Source organism: Pelmatolapia mariae, linkage group LG23, assembly GCF_036321145.2.
Source record: "Pelmatolapia mariae isolate MD_Pm_ZW linkage group LG23, Pm_UMD_F_2, whole genome shotgun sequence".
Classification (NCBI taxonomy): domain Eukaryota; kingdom Metazoa; phylum Chordata; class Actinopteri; order Cichliformes; family Cichlidae; genus Pelmatolapia; species Pelmatolapia mariae.
The window spans coordinates 47,994,526-48,011,810 of NC_086246.1; the positions used below are offsets into that span (position 1 = coordinate 47,994,526).

The 17,285-nt window shown below is 40.1% G+C and overlaps 1 protein-coding gene across 3 annotated transcripts; it reads right to left on the reverse strand.

Annotated features, from left to right (window-relative positions):
- Nucleotides 1-429: 429 nt before the first annotated feature.
- On the reverse strand, nucleotides 430-17,180 carry shc2 (SHC (Src homology 2 domain containing) transforming protein 2). 3 transcript variants are annotated; one of them, XM_063467061.1, is made up of 16 exons: nucleotides 17,073-17,180; nucleotides 16,309-16,373; nucleotides 16,110-16,185; nucleotides 13,836-14,646; nucleotides 10,662-10,732; nucleotides 8,261-8,321; nucleotides 7,913-8,032; nucleotides 7,214-7,267; nucleotides 7,012-7,063; nucleotides 6,217-6,343; nucleotides 5,006-5,186; nucleotides 4,269-4,365; nucleotides 3,446-3,625; nucleotides 2,889-3,229; nucleotides 2,631-2,782; nucleotides 430-2,361 (listed from the first exon to the last, which is right to left on the reverse strand). In XM_063467061.1, the coding sequence occupies exons 4-15, from the start codon at nucleotides 14,601-14,603 to the stop codon at nucleotides 2,654-2,656; spliced, it is 2,181 nt and encodes a 726-aa protein (XP_063323131.1). In that variant the 5' UTR covers nucleotides 14,604-14,646; nucleotides 16,110-16,185; nucleotides 16,309-16,373; nucleotides 17,073-17,180; the 3' UTR covers nucleotides 430-2,361; nucleotides 2,631-2,653. The 3 variants fall into 3 exon arrangements, with proteins under 3 accessions (XP_063323131.1, XP_063323132.1, XP_063323130.1); XM_063467062.1 differs by having other exon boundaries at nucleotides 4,269-4,362; nucleotides 13,836-15,942; XM_063467060.1 differs by having other exon boundaries at nucleotides 13,836-15,942.
- Between the last annotated feature and the right edge of the window lie 105 nt (nucleotides 17,181-17,285).

Here is a 17,285-nt window from a genome sequence, read left to right on the forward strand (position 1 = left end):
AAAATGCATAGTAATATGTCAAATGCATATTTAAAACACTAAGGGTCCTTATTTTACAGTATGTAAGCCAGCATGCTGTTCTGGCCATCCTGATCCATGACCCTCTGCAGCAGCTACACACATACATTAAGGAAGCTAGAGACACAATATTTGAACCAACTAATATGCCTGAAATACGTGCATACAACCATTTATACTTTGTGAGGATAAAAACACAGTGTAAACAACTTTCAGCTGCTTCCTTATTCACAAAAAGTTGCATTGCATTTTTGATCATCCGATGCCGTTCCTAACACAACCCCAGTGGGATTTATGCCCTATTAGGTGGGATCTAAACATGGATCTTTTGCTTGTTGGTTAGATGTTTAAACTTCTACTCACAAATGACAACCCACCTTTTTTTAATACATTTTATTAACAAAAAGTCAGTCAGTTAATCATAGAAGAAAAGGTCCAGGAAATTCCTGAGGGGAGATACAAAAAAATGACAGTGATCTGGATCTCACAAAAAACTGTTGAAGTTTACCTCATCTTTATGTGCATTTATGAGGCTAAGAACAAAGGAGGGCCCGATTAAACTTAAGTAGCCAAGAACAGAGAGGGGAAAAAGGGCAGAAAGCAGACAAAATAATTTTAAAGTATTACACTGTCAAAACTGGGAATGAAACGTTGTGGAGCAAAAACACACAAGCAAGTTAGTAAAATGTACAGACAGGGAATAAGGACAATAAAGTGATGCACTTCCCTGAGCTGGGAAAAATTAAGCTCCTTCTTTAAGATGTCTATGACTGACCTGACTAAAAACTCTGAGGGACACACATATAAGACGATAACATTTAAGACCATCATAGACAGTATTACTCATTCACCCCAAAACAAGAGCAGCTTCCATTACTGTTTACATGTACACAACTTTGAATCATCCTGAAGTTTGTTCATTTACTCATTGGCGTGGCAAGAAAACTGTTCTTTTGCAACAAGAGCATAAATGCACATTATATACACGCTGACACAAACGCCTGTCAGTGTAGTTATTAAGGCACTGAAGTGGGAGAGGCTGGGGAGAACGGGCATGGCTATACTGAGCATTAATGCGGAGGAGTTTTTAACTCAGGCTTTTACCACACATGACTTCCTAAAATAATGAACAGCCCTTACAAACAACACAAATAGCAGATTTAATAGCAAATGTGATGAAACTTCTCAGTCAGGACAATGTATCTATCTCCACTGCACTGATAAATACACTAATGAGCCACATTAAAACCATCCATTGTGTAGATCCCGCTTGTTCCACCAAAACGGCTCTGACCGATCGGTGCAGCGACAGGTGATGTTTTGGGGTGCGCCGTGTTGTCTGGCTCTTTGCATGGAGTTGGTGCAGTGGATTGGCTTGTTCTGGCCCATCTTGTGGGTGTCGAAAACAGAATCTGCAGGGAGGTGGGCTGTTTCAACAGCTTGCACTGTATGTCATGTTCTGCAACTGTTCCCGAGGAGCACACTTGAGGTTGCTGTTACTTGGAACTTGTTTATGTGGTTGATGTCTCGAGATAGCTTCCACTTGAATGCCAGGACCCAATGTTTCCCAGGTAAATCAGTGATGTGCGCTTCACCTGTCAGTGGTTTTAATGTTGGGGCTAATCAGTGTATCATGATTATGCTTTTTTTTTTGATGGATGTGAGGCTTAAAATAGCTCAGAGAAACAATAAAGGCTTTGTGGCTGTTATAAATTCAGATACTGCAGACCTTGAACATGAACATTTAACAGTCTTTACATTTTAAACAGTTGCAGAATTTTCATTTCCTGCATTTGTACCGAGATGAACTAATGAATGTGGAACTGGACATCTTGTTTTGAATTTTTTGGTGCACCAGAAAATTAGTGACAGTTTGTTCTGGTGATTCCCACAACTGGTTGATTTGAATAACCTGTGACTTACTAGTCATGCAAGTTGTGGTTTAAAGGAAGCACTTCACAATTACAGGCTTTTCTTCACTCTGCATTAAATCCTTTTGTGATTTCCTGAGGTTAGCTCCTCTCCAGACAGGTTGTCAGTTTAAGTTTTGACCTCGGTTGGTGATTATCCAGCTCGGGCACAGCACAGACTGTGGATCCTGGTTGGTTTGTTAGCTTAATAACTGCATGCTGAGGAGTTTATGACAGATGAGGGATATTTGGTTTATCCTGGTAGTCAACAAGCAGAAGTACAGGGATATATCAGATACTGCACACTCCTTAGAAGGATTGTCCATGGAAAGAAAGTATTGCTGATATTCTTTCTTCCCGTTGAAAAATCATCCCATAATGAGTCCTAGATTCAGTTTTTATGTGATTTGTATGGGCACATAGGAATTTAGCGCTGTAGAAAGAGAGAGAAAGAAAGACTACATTATTTCTACTTAGATCTATTGTAACCAAGTGTGCGAATCTAAATAATCTACATGCTAAAATGTGAACCTCCCCTTTGCAGTTAAAGACAAATTGAACACCTCAACAATGTAAAGAAATAGCAATGCTTCTTAAAATTATAATGTTAGCATGCACTCCTTGCTTTATGTCTGCATTATAATCCCTTAAATTATTCATGTATCTGGTTTGAAAAGTACAAGGTGTATACTGCTATCTTACAGTCCCACACAGGTCCAGGTAATTCACTGCTTCCTCCTGACACCACGTTTGAGATGAAGCTCACTTTCTGCTGCTACAATAGGCAGCTCATTCTTCAGGTGAAACGAGACGAGGTGGGTTATACTCTCAAATAACATGTCTTTGGTCCGGACCTTTTTTTTGAAGGGAAAAGCAAAACAAAAGGAGTACACCAGTGTAACTTCATAACAAAACAAATAACCAGTGTGATTTATTGAAACTGCTTCTTAAGAGACTCACCACTCCTTCAGGGTCCACTAGCAGTAAGTGTTTAGGGAGGCCACGGTGTAGGCCGCTTAGCACATACTGGCCAGGATTGGTAGTGCTCTCCCTTACCAGAAAATCTCCGTCCCGGCTCAGGAGTTTTTCTGCGTCTCGTCGGCTCATCCGGCTGTGGTACCAGGGCTCACGGCGAAGCTGCTCCTCATTTGGAGCAACAGGGGCTCTGCGTCGTGGAGGGCTGGGCCACTGATCCTCCAACACCCGACCACCTCCCACTCCTCCCTCAGCACCAGAGCCTCCAGATATAGTGGACCCAACACCACAGGCCTCATGGAGTTTCAGGGCATCCTCAAAGGGCCCTACAGGGACGACAAAGGCGCTTGAGATGTTTCACAAGGTAGTGGTTTTGTTGTTTCCTCATAGTGTAGTGGTCTGCCTAACAAGCAAAAGATCCGTGGCTTGATCGTAAAAGGACGGTGTCAAAAAGGGAATCTGGCGGGAATCAAACATTTGAGAGAAAGTCTGGCTGTCGTTCTGTTGTATATATGTCTGAAGATGTCATAGGCAGGACTTACTCATGTCAAAGAGATCCTTTTTGGGACTCTCTGGTGCCCTGGTGCCTCTGTGCCCATCAGGACCCTGAGTGAGTGAATCCAGGTTTTCCAGACTCTGGGTGTTAACATATTGATGCTCCTCATAGTCTCTGCTGCCTGGAGGCTGACCGTCAGCACACAAATAACCATCTGATGTCAGACCTAAGACAGAAAGGTGCGCACAAAATGCGTTTTATTCACTAGTTTCTGCCCCATGCTACAGCACTGTTTGCTGCTAATGGAAACAACTGATTATATAAAAGAAAAAAAATCACAAAATGTCACTTATAGTTTCCAGCTACTAAAAGTCTAACTATTATTTTCTATATTTTTGAAAGGAAAAAGTTAATTGTCGTACCTATCTTGATCATCCTCCTAGCATCAGTCTAGTTAAAGATGATAAACAATATGAAGTATGAAGGGGGCCTCATTAAAAGATGCCAAGATCCTATTTCTGTTAATTAAGAGGGCAAACGCTGAGCTCCTCTCTCCCTCAGGCAATGAGGACTGTGATGATTAGCTTTGTAATACAATAAGGATGGAAAAAAACAACTAACCTCCTTCAGAGACAATTTAACATAAATATATACACAAAACAAATCTGACAATCCTCATTGTTTAGTATGTGACTAGAAAACGTTGCAACTCATATATTAAAAAAAAAAAAATCCTTCATTTAAAAACCTGTTTGAAATCCCCCCAGTTAAGTACATCACCTCTATATAACAACTGTATTATAAAAACGAATCTAAAAGGTCACAATTTTTTAGCTGTTATAGCTGCTCCCTGCCACAGGATGTCTCACCTGAGCTGCAGGTTGTCTCGGTGTCCCAGTGAAGCTCATAACACAGCTGACCAGGCTGGTGAGATGCTTGATCTCTCCTGGCTGGTGAGCTCATCTGCTAACACATAATCACACCACAAGAACACAACCTAAATACATCTGGATCTGTATAACCAAGAACTCTCATCTCTTGTCCCTGCATTATGTCGTTTCGAAGCACTCTATTTGAAACATTAGCTGCAGCATGTCACCCTGTTGTGAACAAGTTGCAACAAAGGGGGCAATGGGTCCTTTCACCTGATAGGCTACAGAGAACCCAAGGCTCTTTGTGTAATCGTATTTGTCTTAGGCAATTATGCTGCAGGCACAGTTATGGAGTATATTTTCATGATCCTATGCTTTAATTCCATGTAACAATATGAGGCAGGAGCAAGAAAACACATCAGTCACCAGTTCACGAGGGAGATGTCAGAGAGTTCTGTTCTAAAAATTAATCCAATACTTCATGATAATGACCAGATGTTTTAGTTCAGTCTGTAGTACAAGCATGCAGGTTTTACAGTTTTACACAAAAATGCACCGGAGGTCTTCTCGATGAAATTTAGAGAAGCAGAAATACACCGTACAAATAGAAAAATATAAATACACAATATGCAATTACCTCAAAACTGGATTCAGCTACAGTAGAGCTAAGGCTACCATATCAACATGCAGAGCCTGATTTAACAGTATTTCTATAACCATGTCAGGACACTCACCTGAGCTGCTGTCTTGCTCTGTGGTTGAGTGTGCATGTGACCAAGGAGGGTTCCACTGGGCCTGAGTCTGGAGTCTACTACACCTCCAACAGGAGGCTCCTTCCCTGGAATACGGTTATAGTAATCCGGCTCAGAGAAGTCTTCATCATCTCTCCAAATAGGTTCTTCTGTCCTGGCAGACCTGAGGAGAAATATACTGTGAGTGTAAGTCTGACAACAGAACTACATGTCCAAATAAAAACAGCAAAAAACAGTATTTTAACCACAACTTCCAAATATGATTATGTATTCATTTCTATAATGATGTTAACACTACAGCATTAATTTGAGGAGGAGATCAGCGTTCTTAAATTGATTTGTTCTGATCAAGTAACATCTCCACATCCGAAATTGAGAAGATGTTTATTTGAAACCAGGAAGAAAAAAAACTGCTTGTCTGGAGTTATTCTGGTGACTGCAGTGGCATCGCTGTGGTAGCATCTCATGCGTGAGAAAATCTATGTATTTACAACACTGTAAGACTGATTTTGAAGAAATACAAGAACAAAGTATCACATCTCCTTGTAATAAATAAGAAAGAAATCTGAGAACTATAAACTAGATCAGGTTGGTGGTGGCTAAGCTCTTTCTGCTGGATGATTAGAATAGAATAGAATAAACCTTTATTATCCCACGGATGAGAAATTTCAGTGTTACAGAGCTCTTACAGCAAGGGAAAATAAAATATAAAAGGAAGACACAAGCAACCGAAGTTCGTATATACAGGTATATACAGGTATATACAGGTAACAATGTACAGAATATGTATAGAAAAATAGAAAAATTGTACAGAGATATGTATAAAATGTACAGGAAACAAGCAAGCTGGTGAGCAAGATGACCAAAAGAATGTTAAGCTGCTTTATAGAGTCTGACAGCTGCTGGTAAGAATGCTTGGGATGTATACAGTCCTGAAATATTTACTGTGTCAAAATATAAACTAAAAGTAACTTCCATCATCTTCAGTATCAGTCTTAAACTGAAGTGTTTTTTTGGTGCTTTTGTTACATGAAGTCAACATACTAGATTTTTCTATTTGACACGTTGGGATCATTTATGAGTCATTATCCCACCGCTTCACCGATGTCACTGATTTTAAGGAGAGTAACAAAAACTCTTAACGTCTTTTTCATCCAGTTAAGTACGTGAGAAGTGGCAGGACTTTCTGTTACCTCTCCACAGATGTCATGGTTTTTGGTGGACTGTGCAGATACTGTTTGAACTGCAGCTCGAAGGCTTGGCCGAGGGTACTGATGACACTTTGGGCTAAACCATCTGAACACTCCAGGATATGACATGCTGAAAGAAAAAGAGAGAGAGACAGCGAGGAGTTAAAAAGTTGCCACGAGCTATTCGAACTCCCGGTACAGCAATGAGCCAATAGTTTATTGGCTTCTACATATGTGGATTTTTAAAATATTAATATTTTTTAAGACATCAGCAAACACAATGTTTATTAGCTATTTAATTCCCAACAAAGTATATTTTGTGGTGCAATAGGCTGATATTTTATAACAATACTGGTTTACGATACTGGCATATTACAACATTTTTAAATACTTTAGTTTTTTAAATAATTATGATGTTTAAAAATGAAATACTAATATGTTTACAATGCAAATGCTAAAATCAAATCATCAATATTGCTAATAAAATATTGTTTTTAAATGATTTTGTACTGTTATTGTTACAGTCTCACCCACCCTAAACCCATAATAATTGTAATTAAGCCACAGAGAAACCACATAATACAGTTAGAGGTGGAATCAAAGCATTTTTAAGAAAAAATGTCTATAGATATCGCAATAGTAATGTTATAATCCACAGTAAAAAAGGCAACACTGACAGCAGTACTCCAAAAGTGAATAGACATTATTATTCTAATGCAACTTATTTTGCCTTACAAAAACGTGTTTGTCTAGTGGCAAAATGTATGGAAGGAGGAAGGGGACCTTTTTAGAACATACCTCTCTGATTCACTGGATCTTTGGACACATATGCAACATAATCAGGTGTGTCCTGCAACATATTAGTTTGGGGGAAAATCAGCTCGGTAAATCAAAACCATCAGTAATTTTTTAACGATTAATTCAAGTCATACATGTTTGCATAGGCAAAATGTTCATTCCAACAATTTAATGGAGAGTAAATGTTAAATGCTGCACTCACTGTGTCTCCCCCAGAGGCAAATGAGATGGACTGCAAGGGATGAAGAGCTATCACCTGAAAGAGAAAGGAAGCCATTCGTTATTTTGTCAATGAATGTACAGTACTGTGTAAAAGTTTTGACCCACCCCTCATTTCTTCATATTTTGCTTCCAAGGAGCTAAAATTTCTTTGAATTTTTTTAAAGTGGTCTTGAGCAACAGCCCTCCAGGTTTTCTGAAAGTCTTTCAAAGTTTTTCTTTGGACATTGGCTGCTTTTTAACTGTTTTCATGGGGGTTTTTTTTGTTTGTTTAGCCACCTAACTCTGGCCTATTAATCATTCAAGCATAAAAAAGGCACCTAACTCAAGCGATGAACCTGTTGTATCTACACATAATGGACAACTGGGCAAAGTCCCAATTAAAGGTTAAAGATTTGACTCTGTACCTCACAAAAGTGGTATTTATTTATAATATTCACATAGGAGTGTAAAATTGTTCACTACAAACTTCCAACAAAGAAATTTTTTTTTATCTCATCAGTGATTTCACACATATTTTTCCCAGTGATTAACAGTTAAGAGAAAATATGCTAACGTCTATGTAAAGCTAAGCTATAGGAATAAAGAAAAATGCAAAAACAATAGCTGGCACATTATAAAGGTCTTAATCACATTGTGGTCATGCAAGTACATTCGCCACCTTAATTAAGTATCAGCTAACCTGTCGTGTGGTAGGAATGAGCAGATTAATACCATCGATGGAAATATTGACTGCGATGCTCATGCCTGCAAATCGTAGGTTACTCTTCCCCATGACTGACTGCAGAGCTTTGTTTGGAACCTACAAAATAAAGGATGCAATGGAAATTACAATTATATAGTTTCAGTTGTAGATACAGATAAAAATGTCATACTGTATATTAGTTACCAGAAAAACAGCCCCATGGAGCAGCAGCAGTCCTTTCTACCCTTTGTTGTTATTTTAATACGTCTTGTGTGTATATAAAATTTCTGTTGACTGCTTGTCAAAAGTACTGCATGTATGTTAGAATTATAAATTACTGTTAACCTTCTTCCTCCAAGCCCCCTTTCCACCTGGCACAGCTTCACACAGTCTGTTGATGGCTTCCCTAAATAGGAACATGAAGAAAGATTTCAGATCAGACTAAAGACGAATATACTGGTCACTGATTATCAGCCATTTGTAATAATAATATATAATGTATAAATCATATGGACTTGTGTTGTCTGTGCAAAAATACAGAAAACTGAGTCACAACACAAAACGCCACCCCACAGTAATGGAAAACGTTAGGTTAAACATGAACAGACGTTTTTCCTTCCTCCAAACAAGCCCATAGGTCGTAGACAAATCGTAGTTCAAAGGTCACGAAAATAGATAAAAAAGTCACAATATTCTTATCCAGCTTTACCATTACTGTTGGAAATGTTAACCCGAGAAAGAAAACAATAACAGTATTCATCTGTTGATGTTTAATAAACTCAATTTAAATTCCCAAATTATGGGAGAATAAACAGCATGAGATGAAGAAAATAAAAAGTAAATAGTGTATAAGACCTCTTTAGGGCATTAGCATTCGCATTTATTTTCTGCAGTGCAATTCTCCCTGCACATTTGTTACAAGTTGGCGATAAAACTGATATAACTCCTGGGAATGACTGCCTAATGGGCATTTAAAGGGTCTGTCCCCTGTGTGAGCATGATGGCACGGCTGAGCTATAAAGTGGATTTGAGGCGGGAGCTCACACGCTCTCTGCCAGGGGACAGTGGGAACAATCAAGAACCTAGCTGCCCCTATCAAGTGGCTCGTAAATATTTAAAAAGCAGCGTCCCGGGCCCCATCTCGAGTAAAAGTCTTCTCAGGGATTTTTGAAAAACACCACAATGTTCGAATGACTCATGCTGATGAGAGAGCAGAGGGAGGAGGAGACAGAGGAGGGGGGAGAGATGAGCTGTTGTTTTCGACTACAATAAAATGCTGCACCTCGTTTCACTCATTTTGCGGCAAAAACGGCAAAAAACACAGAGAGGACTGTTAAGAGAAAGCACCTTCTTTAAATCCTGGAGCTGAATTACATTTTTGAAATACTGGAAGCAACTGACTGTTTCGTTGTGGTCTTCCAGGACTAAATCAAGTTGTGTATAAGTCAGGAAGCTGAAGAATGGCCTGTTCTGAATGGATATGTAAGCCCTTACTGTGCTGCCTTTAAATGATATCCAGCAATTCACATACACATGTATCACGACTTTGGCAAACAAAGTAAGGAAAGACCCAGGAACAAAAGCCTTGTGTTGTTAGCATCATGGAAGACTTGAACCTATTTTGAATTTTTAAAAAATGCCTTATGTGAGCTATTAGGTGAAAAGGGCCCCTCTGACCTTGACCGAGGGGTAAACACACTTAGATGGGACTTTAAAATCAACCACAACAGGAATGCAAACAAAAAACATTCATCATTGCTGGAAATAATCATGACTCAGTCAGTCACATAAAAACAAGACCAGACAGCCATCTTACTCTCTATGGCTACTCCCAGTGCAAACATTTTGTTTTGCTGCTTTGTTTTGGACATCTTCCTCCTCCTCCTTCTCCTCCTCCTCCTCCCCCCTCAAGAAGTTACAGCCGCAGACATTATCCAGCAGGGTGCGTTCATGGGGACCACTGCAGCTTTCCACAGTCATTAACGAACATCATCAATAATAGATCTCCCTCTCCATCACTCCATCTCTGCTACCTCCTCCCCCTTGCACTTAAGCCTTGGATGCACGGTGGGCTCAGATTACCACCGATCGATTGTGCAGGAGAGAGGAGAGGGTGAGAGACAGAGAGCAAGGCAGACAGGGAGGGAGTGGGGAAAAGGACTTCTCCCATGAGGTTGAGGACTGCAAAAAACCCTGTTTTTATAACAATAACATGACGTGTAGGGCATAAAAACACCAAGACACAGACATAGTAAGGCCCTGAGGCATAGTTTAATGTGTAACCTTCTGGCCTTTGATGCCATTGAACACAAATACAGCAGCTCTGTTTATCTCTTAACAGTCCCACACTATACTGCTGTCTTCATGCATTTAGTTCTTGCAAGTGCATGAGTTATTAGACAGCTCGACTGCAACGTAAACTTGAAATTCAAAGTTGTGGCTCTTGATCAAAAAAGACTAATGTGACAAGTGTAAATCTATTGGCCATGCTAAAGTAAAAGTATTTTCACACCATGTTGACATACCACTAATAAAATAGTAACATCTATACACGCACACACACACACATATATATATATATACATATATATATATATATATATATATATATATATATATATATATATATATATATATATATATATATATATATATATAATACACATAAATAAATCTATATTAAGCTCTTAACACTTTAATTAATACTACACAACTACACTGGCAGATAAGACGGTTACCAACTTACCTTGTCACTTGAGTGCGTGTGGTGAAGTCCAGGGATCGCATTGATTTCAGCACCTCAATGCATCCCATGTACTGAAAAGAAAAAAACCAGAGGGAGAAAAATCATTAAAATCTAAGTTAAATACCTTATTTTTAATTTAAAAATAAACTCATGAAGTGTTCAAATATGTTTTATGATCTGAAAAGATAATTGAATGAAACTATTCAAAAATACAGAACTATAAACATGCGCTGCATTAAATTAAGTTTGTATTTTAACTACACCACAACACTTCCAGAAAGCGATGTTACGTTCACAATAGACAATACTCGGTTGGTATATGTGATTACTTTCAACAGTAATCTAAATCAAATCCCCATATAGCCCATTAATGTAGTGTCCTCCAGTGGGAAGGTCCCAGCTGAGCAGCTTCCTAATGCCTGTCAGGTTGGGGTGCTAATGGCACTGTGACTAGATTAGCAGCACTCAGAGCTCCAAATCATGGATAAACTGCAGCTTCTCAGCCCTCTGGGGGATGTGAGTGTGTTTGTGTAAACAATCAGCATGTGAGTACGTCCTCTACTTCTTATTTGCATATCTGTGTGGTTATCATGAAAAGATGAAGTGGTGAACGAATTGCTTGGCATTTGTTTGCCTGCTATAATCAGTCTCTAAAAACCTACTCGGAGATAATAACTCATTTAAAAAAGCTTCTACCATCTACCACATTCCTGCTGCATAGGTAAATAAACCCATGAATACATAAAAACAACAGATGCGGCACTGAATATCAATAATTACAATTTTTTCCTGTGTTTTTTGCTACACTGATTGAATCACAGCCTCCTTAAAAAACATGTGACACTCATCTTAAATGCAGTACATTGCATTGGGGATGTAAAGCACAGCTCTTTGTGAAACTTATTTGGAGAGACGGAGAGAGAAACAGAGTGGGACCTCTGAGCCAGAGAACTTAACGAGCTCACTAACAAGATTTGGACATGAGGGAAGTCTTCCATCAGAGAAATTGTCCCTCTCTTTTTTCTTTCCCTCTCTCTGCCAATGCTTCCATTGTCACAAACTCAATCTACTGATGCAACATCCCTACTTCTATCACCCTATCTGCACTCTTGTCCTTTTGGCCAAGTCTCTTGCACACTATTGCTATGACTACAGGGACGTAGACTTTCCAAGACACATTCCTTAGAAATTTAATAACATTAGCATGTCCTCTTTAGCCGTGTTTTGCTGTAGCGGCTGCCTTTGACATAAATAATTGCCAAATTATATCGTTTGTCACTGTAAAAGATTTCCAAAAGAAGTTTATTAGCCAATGTGATGAAATTTTACAACAAAACAACAGCCATGTAGTAAAGGATGATCAGATAAAAGTATGTGATTAGTTACTCTCTATTCCTGGTTAACTGCACACTACGCAGAGCATATTCAAAAATATATGACAGTAAAATTACAACAACTCAAGTCTACGGACCCTTCTAGAAGCTGCATCAATTAGCAACAGGCAATCACATTGCAAATATTTATGCTTCGCTTTGATAGTGAAATAAGTGAATAGCACAAAATAGAAACAGTTTGGCTCTCTATCTGCAATATGATTTAGCAGAAGCAGTGTTTTGATGGCCGGTGCAAAATCCTGACTAGCAGAGACGGCAGATGCAGGCCAGACACAGATCTTGACGTGGCTATGCAGCGAGAGAGAGGGAGAGAGGGGGAGAGAGAGCGAGTAAGAGCATTGCTAAAAATCTGATTTGTGTCTTTCCCAGCAGAGGAGTGGATATGTATGAATATGTGAGTGAGAGCATGAGAGTGAGTCGCCCAGCATAGTGGCCGTGCTACTTAAAAATGGCACAGTGCAGCAGAAATCAACCGTCACTCTGACACTAATACATGCGGAGACTACGCCTCCCTGCATAGATTTACCATTGAAATGCATGCTGCACATACTTGAAGTACTACTTCAAGAGGCGTGAAAAATGTTCAAACACTGGCTCTTTCAGGTCATCTGCAGTAGTCAGAGGGCAGTTTCTGATGACAACAACAACAAGCTGTTAAAAGCCTGGTCCCATCATTATTATGATTATGAGTCAGATATGAAAAGAGCACTTGTTATACATTTCAGAAAGCCCTTCCTGGCTGTGAGAGCTCATATGTACTCAACATTTGGACTGCTCCCATACAGATCCAACCATCCTCTTCCACATCATATGATGCAAATGACTGTGATTAAATGTAATTGAATATGGGAATGAATGGTGCCTGTATAATGTTATTAGAAAGCGCGCCTTGGCCCCAGTCTGGGCTAATCAAGAGTCATGTCATTAGTTTGAGGAGGAGGAGAGCACAGGGGCAGAGGTGAACAGTTATGGGGGATTGCTGAGGGGAGATCTTTGACATCGAGCATTCTGCTCAGGCTGGTAGCCCTTTGTAAACACAGCAAGCTCGGATTCGGAACAAGATTTCTTTGAAACTCAGATTTATCTATATCATTTGAAATGATCACATTCATTTCTATATGTATCAGTTTATTTTGATACAAATTTACAGAATAATAAAAAGCTTATTTTGAGCATATTTTCATGATAATGAAATGAACATTTGGTATCGACTATGCTGAGATGCTGTAAATAACATTTTATGGGTAAAATCATAATAATTCATCGCACACAAGAACGTAAACAATCCAGAAACAAAACAAAGAGCAACCACTCCCACAAGCTTGCAGTGGGAGCTTACAATCAGACGTAAGTTACAAGCTCTATAAATACAGATTCTCATTGTTTAAGTACAGTATGATAAATTCTACCTTTGGTAAACAGTGCAGCTGAACCACAATCCTTTCTACAGTCTGTACACATAATTTCATGGTTTATCTCTCTCCACCCTGACGCCTGCATGCTGTCTCCCAATGAGCCACGCTCAGCCATCAATCTGGATTAAATTATGTATTCCCCAGTCTTCGCCACATGAGCTGCATAACAAACTGCCTGATAGTGAGGTGTCCTTTTGTCTTCTATGCAGTCAGACAGAGAATATTAAAGTGGGGTCATATATTTAATATTCTGCAATTATCTTGTTCTCTTTACTCATTGATGAGTACCTGAAAAAGTTACTGCATATTTCCTTTGGTTGTTTTTTATTTCTTTGAATTCAATAAAAAAGTGCCAGCTAGCTTACCCTGACAATGTAGGACGCTCCTTGTCCTACTATCTTCTTGTCAGGGTGCAGCCAGCCTTGAGAGGGTTTGTGGATGAAGCTGCCCTTCTGGTTGAAGTCCTCTCCCCCAAGCCACATGCCTTCGACCCTTGTGCTGCGCGTCATTCCTGATCTGAAGTTGATGGAGCCACCGGGGCTCGCCATGACCTCCGCGGCTCCAAATACGTGCCCCCCTGGACTGGCAGAATTTGCCGCTGCTACTGCTCGCTGCCCCCGAATGGCCTGTAGGGAACAAGGAGTGACACACACCGGGTCACAGGAGTTAAGCACTGCTGCAAGGCTTGCCACTGGGCCACTGGCTGAGGTTCCACCACTGGGCCTGTGTGATGATGAAGAAGACGTGACAGAGGCCTGGGAAGTAGCTGCCGCTGTCTTGCCCGAGTCCTTGCTAGAATTGGAGCTGGAACTGGAGTTGGATGGACTCCGGCTAAGCAGGGAGTTGGAGAATTTCCACTGAGGCATCTTAGGAATGAGCATGCAGAAGGTTGTCGTGGCATCTTGTTCCCCATCCAGGCAAGGAGAGTCGGCCAAGGCCATAGCCCCAGCAGAGGAGGAGGACCTGGCACTGGGATCCAGGGGAGGCAAAGGAGGCAGAGGAAGGCTTGGCGTGGAGGAGGGAACCACTGGTGTGGCCACAACTTTGCCGCTCATGGCTAAGCTCTGCATTAGGTCGTCGGAGGAGGTCACAGACTCATTGCGAAAGCGGTCATACTTTGGCTTAAGGAGCATGCCCGGAGGAGCCGCCTGAAGCAGGACCTGTGAGTGGGGATAACTGCCACAGGATGGAAGAAAAAGGGGAAAGGAGGGAAGGGGAGGGGAAAGGTGCAAAGAAGGAGGAGGAGAAAACTAGCAGGAAAATCTTGTTGGTCTTATATCCTTGTCAAAGTCAACTGAATGCTGTCTGGTCCTCTCCCGTTCACACACACACACTGTCCCGCTCTCATGCTGCTCTCCTCACTGAGCTGCCCCGCTCCCTCTCCCTGCCTTAGGCAAGCTGTGCTCCCAGTCTTGCTCTCTCTCTTCTCTCTCTCTCTCTTTGGATGATGTCATTGGTCTATTAGCCCTGCCCAGCTGCTCTCAGACTGTATTAGCTAAAACACATCTGCCTGAACCACCCTGCTCCCAGACACACGTACACATTGACACCACAGAGCACCTGCGTTTCTGCATAAAGGACATTCAGCAAGACAGTAATTGGAGCCAGTAATCATTACATTTTGGAATCTACTCCTCAAATGAACTCTGCCAGCGTTTGACCTCAGACAATAAAAAAACAGTGATATTAAGATTATAAAAAAGGCTGCATTGCTTTTAAGACGGTAAAAATATGACTGAAATAAAACGATATATCCATCCGCTTAACCACTTATTCAGCTGGGATCCCAGCTAACACTGGGCGAGAGGCTGGAAACATCCGAAGCATCTTGCCCATCCATTGTCAGTTCGTTATCATTTGGAATTTTTCTTATCTATGGATTTTCTGTTTATTTTTTATCTTTGACTTCTGTATTTCAACTGTCTCTGCATTTTGATAACTAACACAAAATAATGTCCTTAATTAAAATTCACATGTTCAAAAAGTAACCAACACTACTTTAAATCGCATAAAAACAAATAACACAAATGTACAGCAACAGAAGAACAAAGCTCTAGAACTAGCTATATTGAGATATAAAGTTAAAATATTTAAGAGGGTATTGAGTTTGGATGTTGATGAATATCAGAAAATTTCCTGTCCATTTAGTTAAAGTGAATTTTGTATGATTTGATGTATGCTTATAATTGATCCTGGTTATAGGCAAAGACTTCATAAAGAAAACAATGCAGCCACTCTCCTAAGGGACTACATCTCTAAAAACATCTACCCTATTCCATCTGCCTGAATTCCCTTCCCATCTCCCTCCCAACCGTCTCCCAAGAGAACAATCAGCCATCTCAGCAAGATCCTTTTAGCTGCTCTCTCTTTTTCCTTTCCCCCGTTCAATCTCTTTCCTGCTTCTCTCTCACAACTGCATTGCTCCGTCTTACACAAACGCAACAGAAGGTACACATCAGGAGTCAGGATTCTCTGTGAGAAACATAAAGCAGGTTAAACGATGATTTTCAGTCGAATCACGTAAACAGGCACAGAAGACAGAAGGAAAACCTATTGCCCAAAACAAGTTTCTAGAAATATATTGTGTCTAACCCGACACTCTGTCATGCCAAAAAGCTGAAGAAAGGTCTGTAACTCACAGGATTTCTACAGCGCTTCAGAGAATCTGGAGAAACTGGAGACCATGGCATTTATCCAACACCGACTCTAGAACAACTACAGTAAACAAAGTACAGTCCAGTTCATTCGGAACAATAGTAACAAGATAAGAGATTATACAGGCATGCGACTGACACATTTGCAATCTTAAAGTTACTCAGAAAGAAGCATGGATCTCACCTGTGTCAGGCTCTGAGAAAGCTGCTACATGACCACTGCAGTGCAGATCACTTCTTGGTTGTTTGCTAGAGTATAAAAAGTTACTGATAAACCAGATGTAATCGATGCATGTTGACAGATGCAGTAGCCTTTCTCGGTATTTTCTGTTCCCCATTTTCCCTGGCAAAACACTTGAGTGACATGTATAAAATTAAAGTGTTCATGTTATTTCCTCAAACTCTTACTTACACTTTCATTCTACAAATACCAATACCAATTTAATTCACACATTTTTTTCTCTGTATGTCAAGAGTTAACGGATTTACCTCATGAATTTACATATACAAGTGGAACAAATCATGCTCTGAATAACACACCACTCATTAGCAGCCACTGCCACAACCTAATACAACAAAACGTCATAAGGTACCTGCAGCACAGAAAATGTAAGCTGTTATTTGGTTAAAATGTAAAATGAGTTCGCAGTAAGTTAGTAGACTGAGAAAATAATGCTATTTATACAAAACATATACTGTATATAAAATGTGGCTATGAAAGTTGGGTGTAGATGGACCTGTAGCTTGACTGTACTGTTTAATCACTTACTGATGATGCTGATGGTTACTTCTCTAAATATTTTTGCCATATTCACTTTCAGTGTTCTATGACCAAAGTGCTTTTTAAAAATAATAAAGTTTATGTAGTCATGCTAAGTGTTCATATTCCCATGCTGTTGTGAATACACCACAGGTCGAACAGCAAGTATAGAAGTGAATCATACATACGATTTCACCCCCCAGTGGATACATCGCCAACCTTGTGTACTTTTCTCCTGAAAGTTTACCCTCCGTTGTCAAACTCCGGCTCGTCTACGTCAAAAGTACTCTCTTACAGAAGAGCAACTACGTAGCAGAGATAATTGAGAGCCGAAGATCTTTTACTGTGTCAACTTCTCAACATATCTGACAAAACGACCACAAACCTTTCAAAATACATCA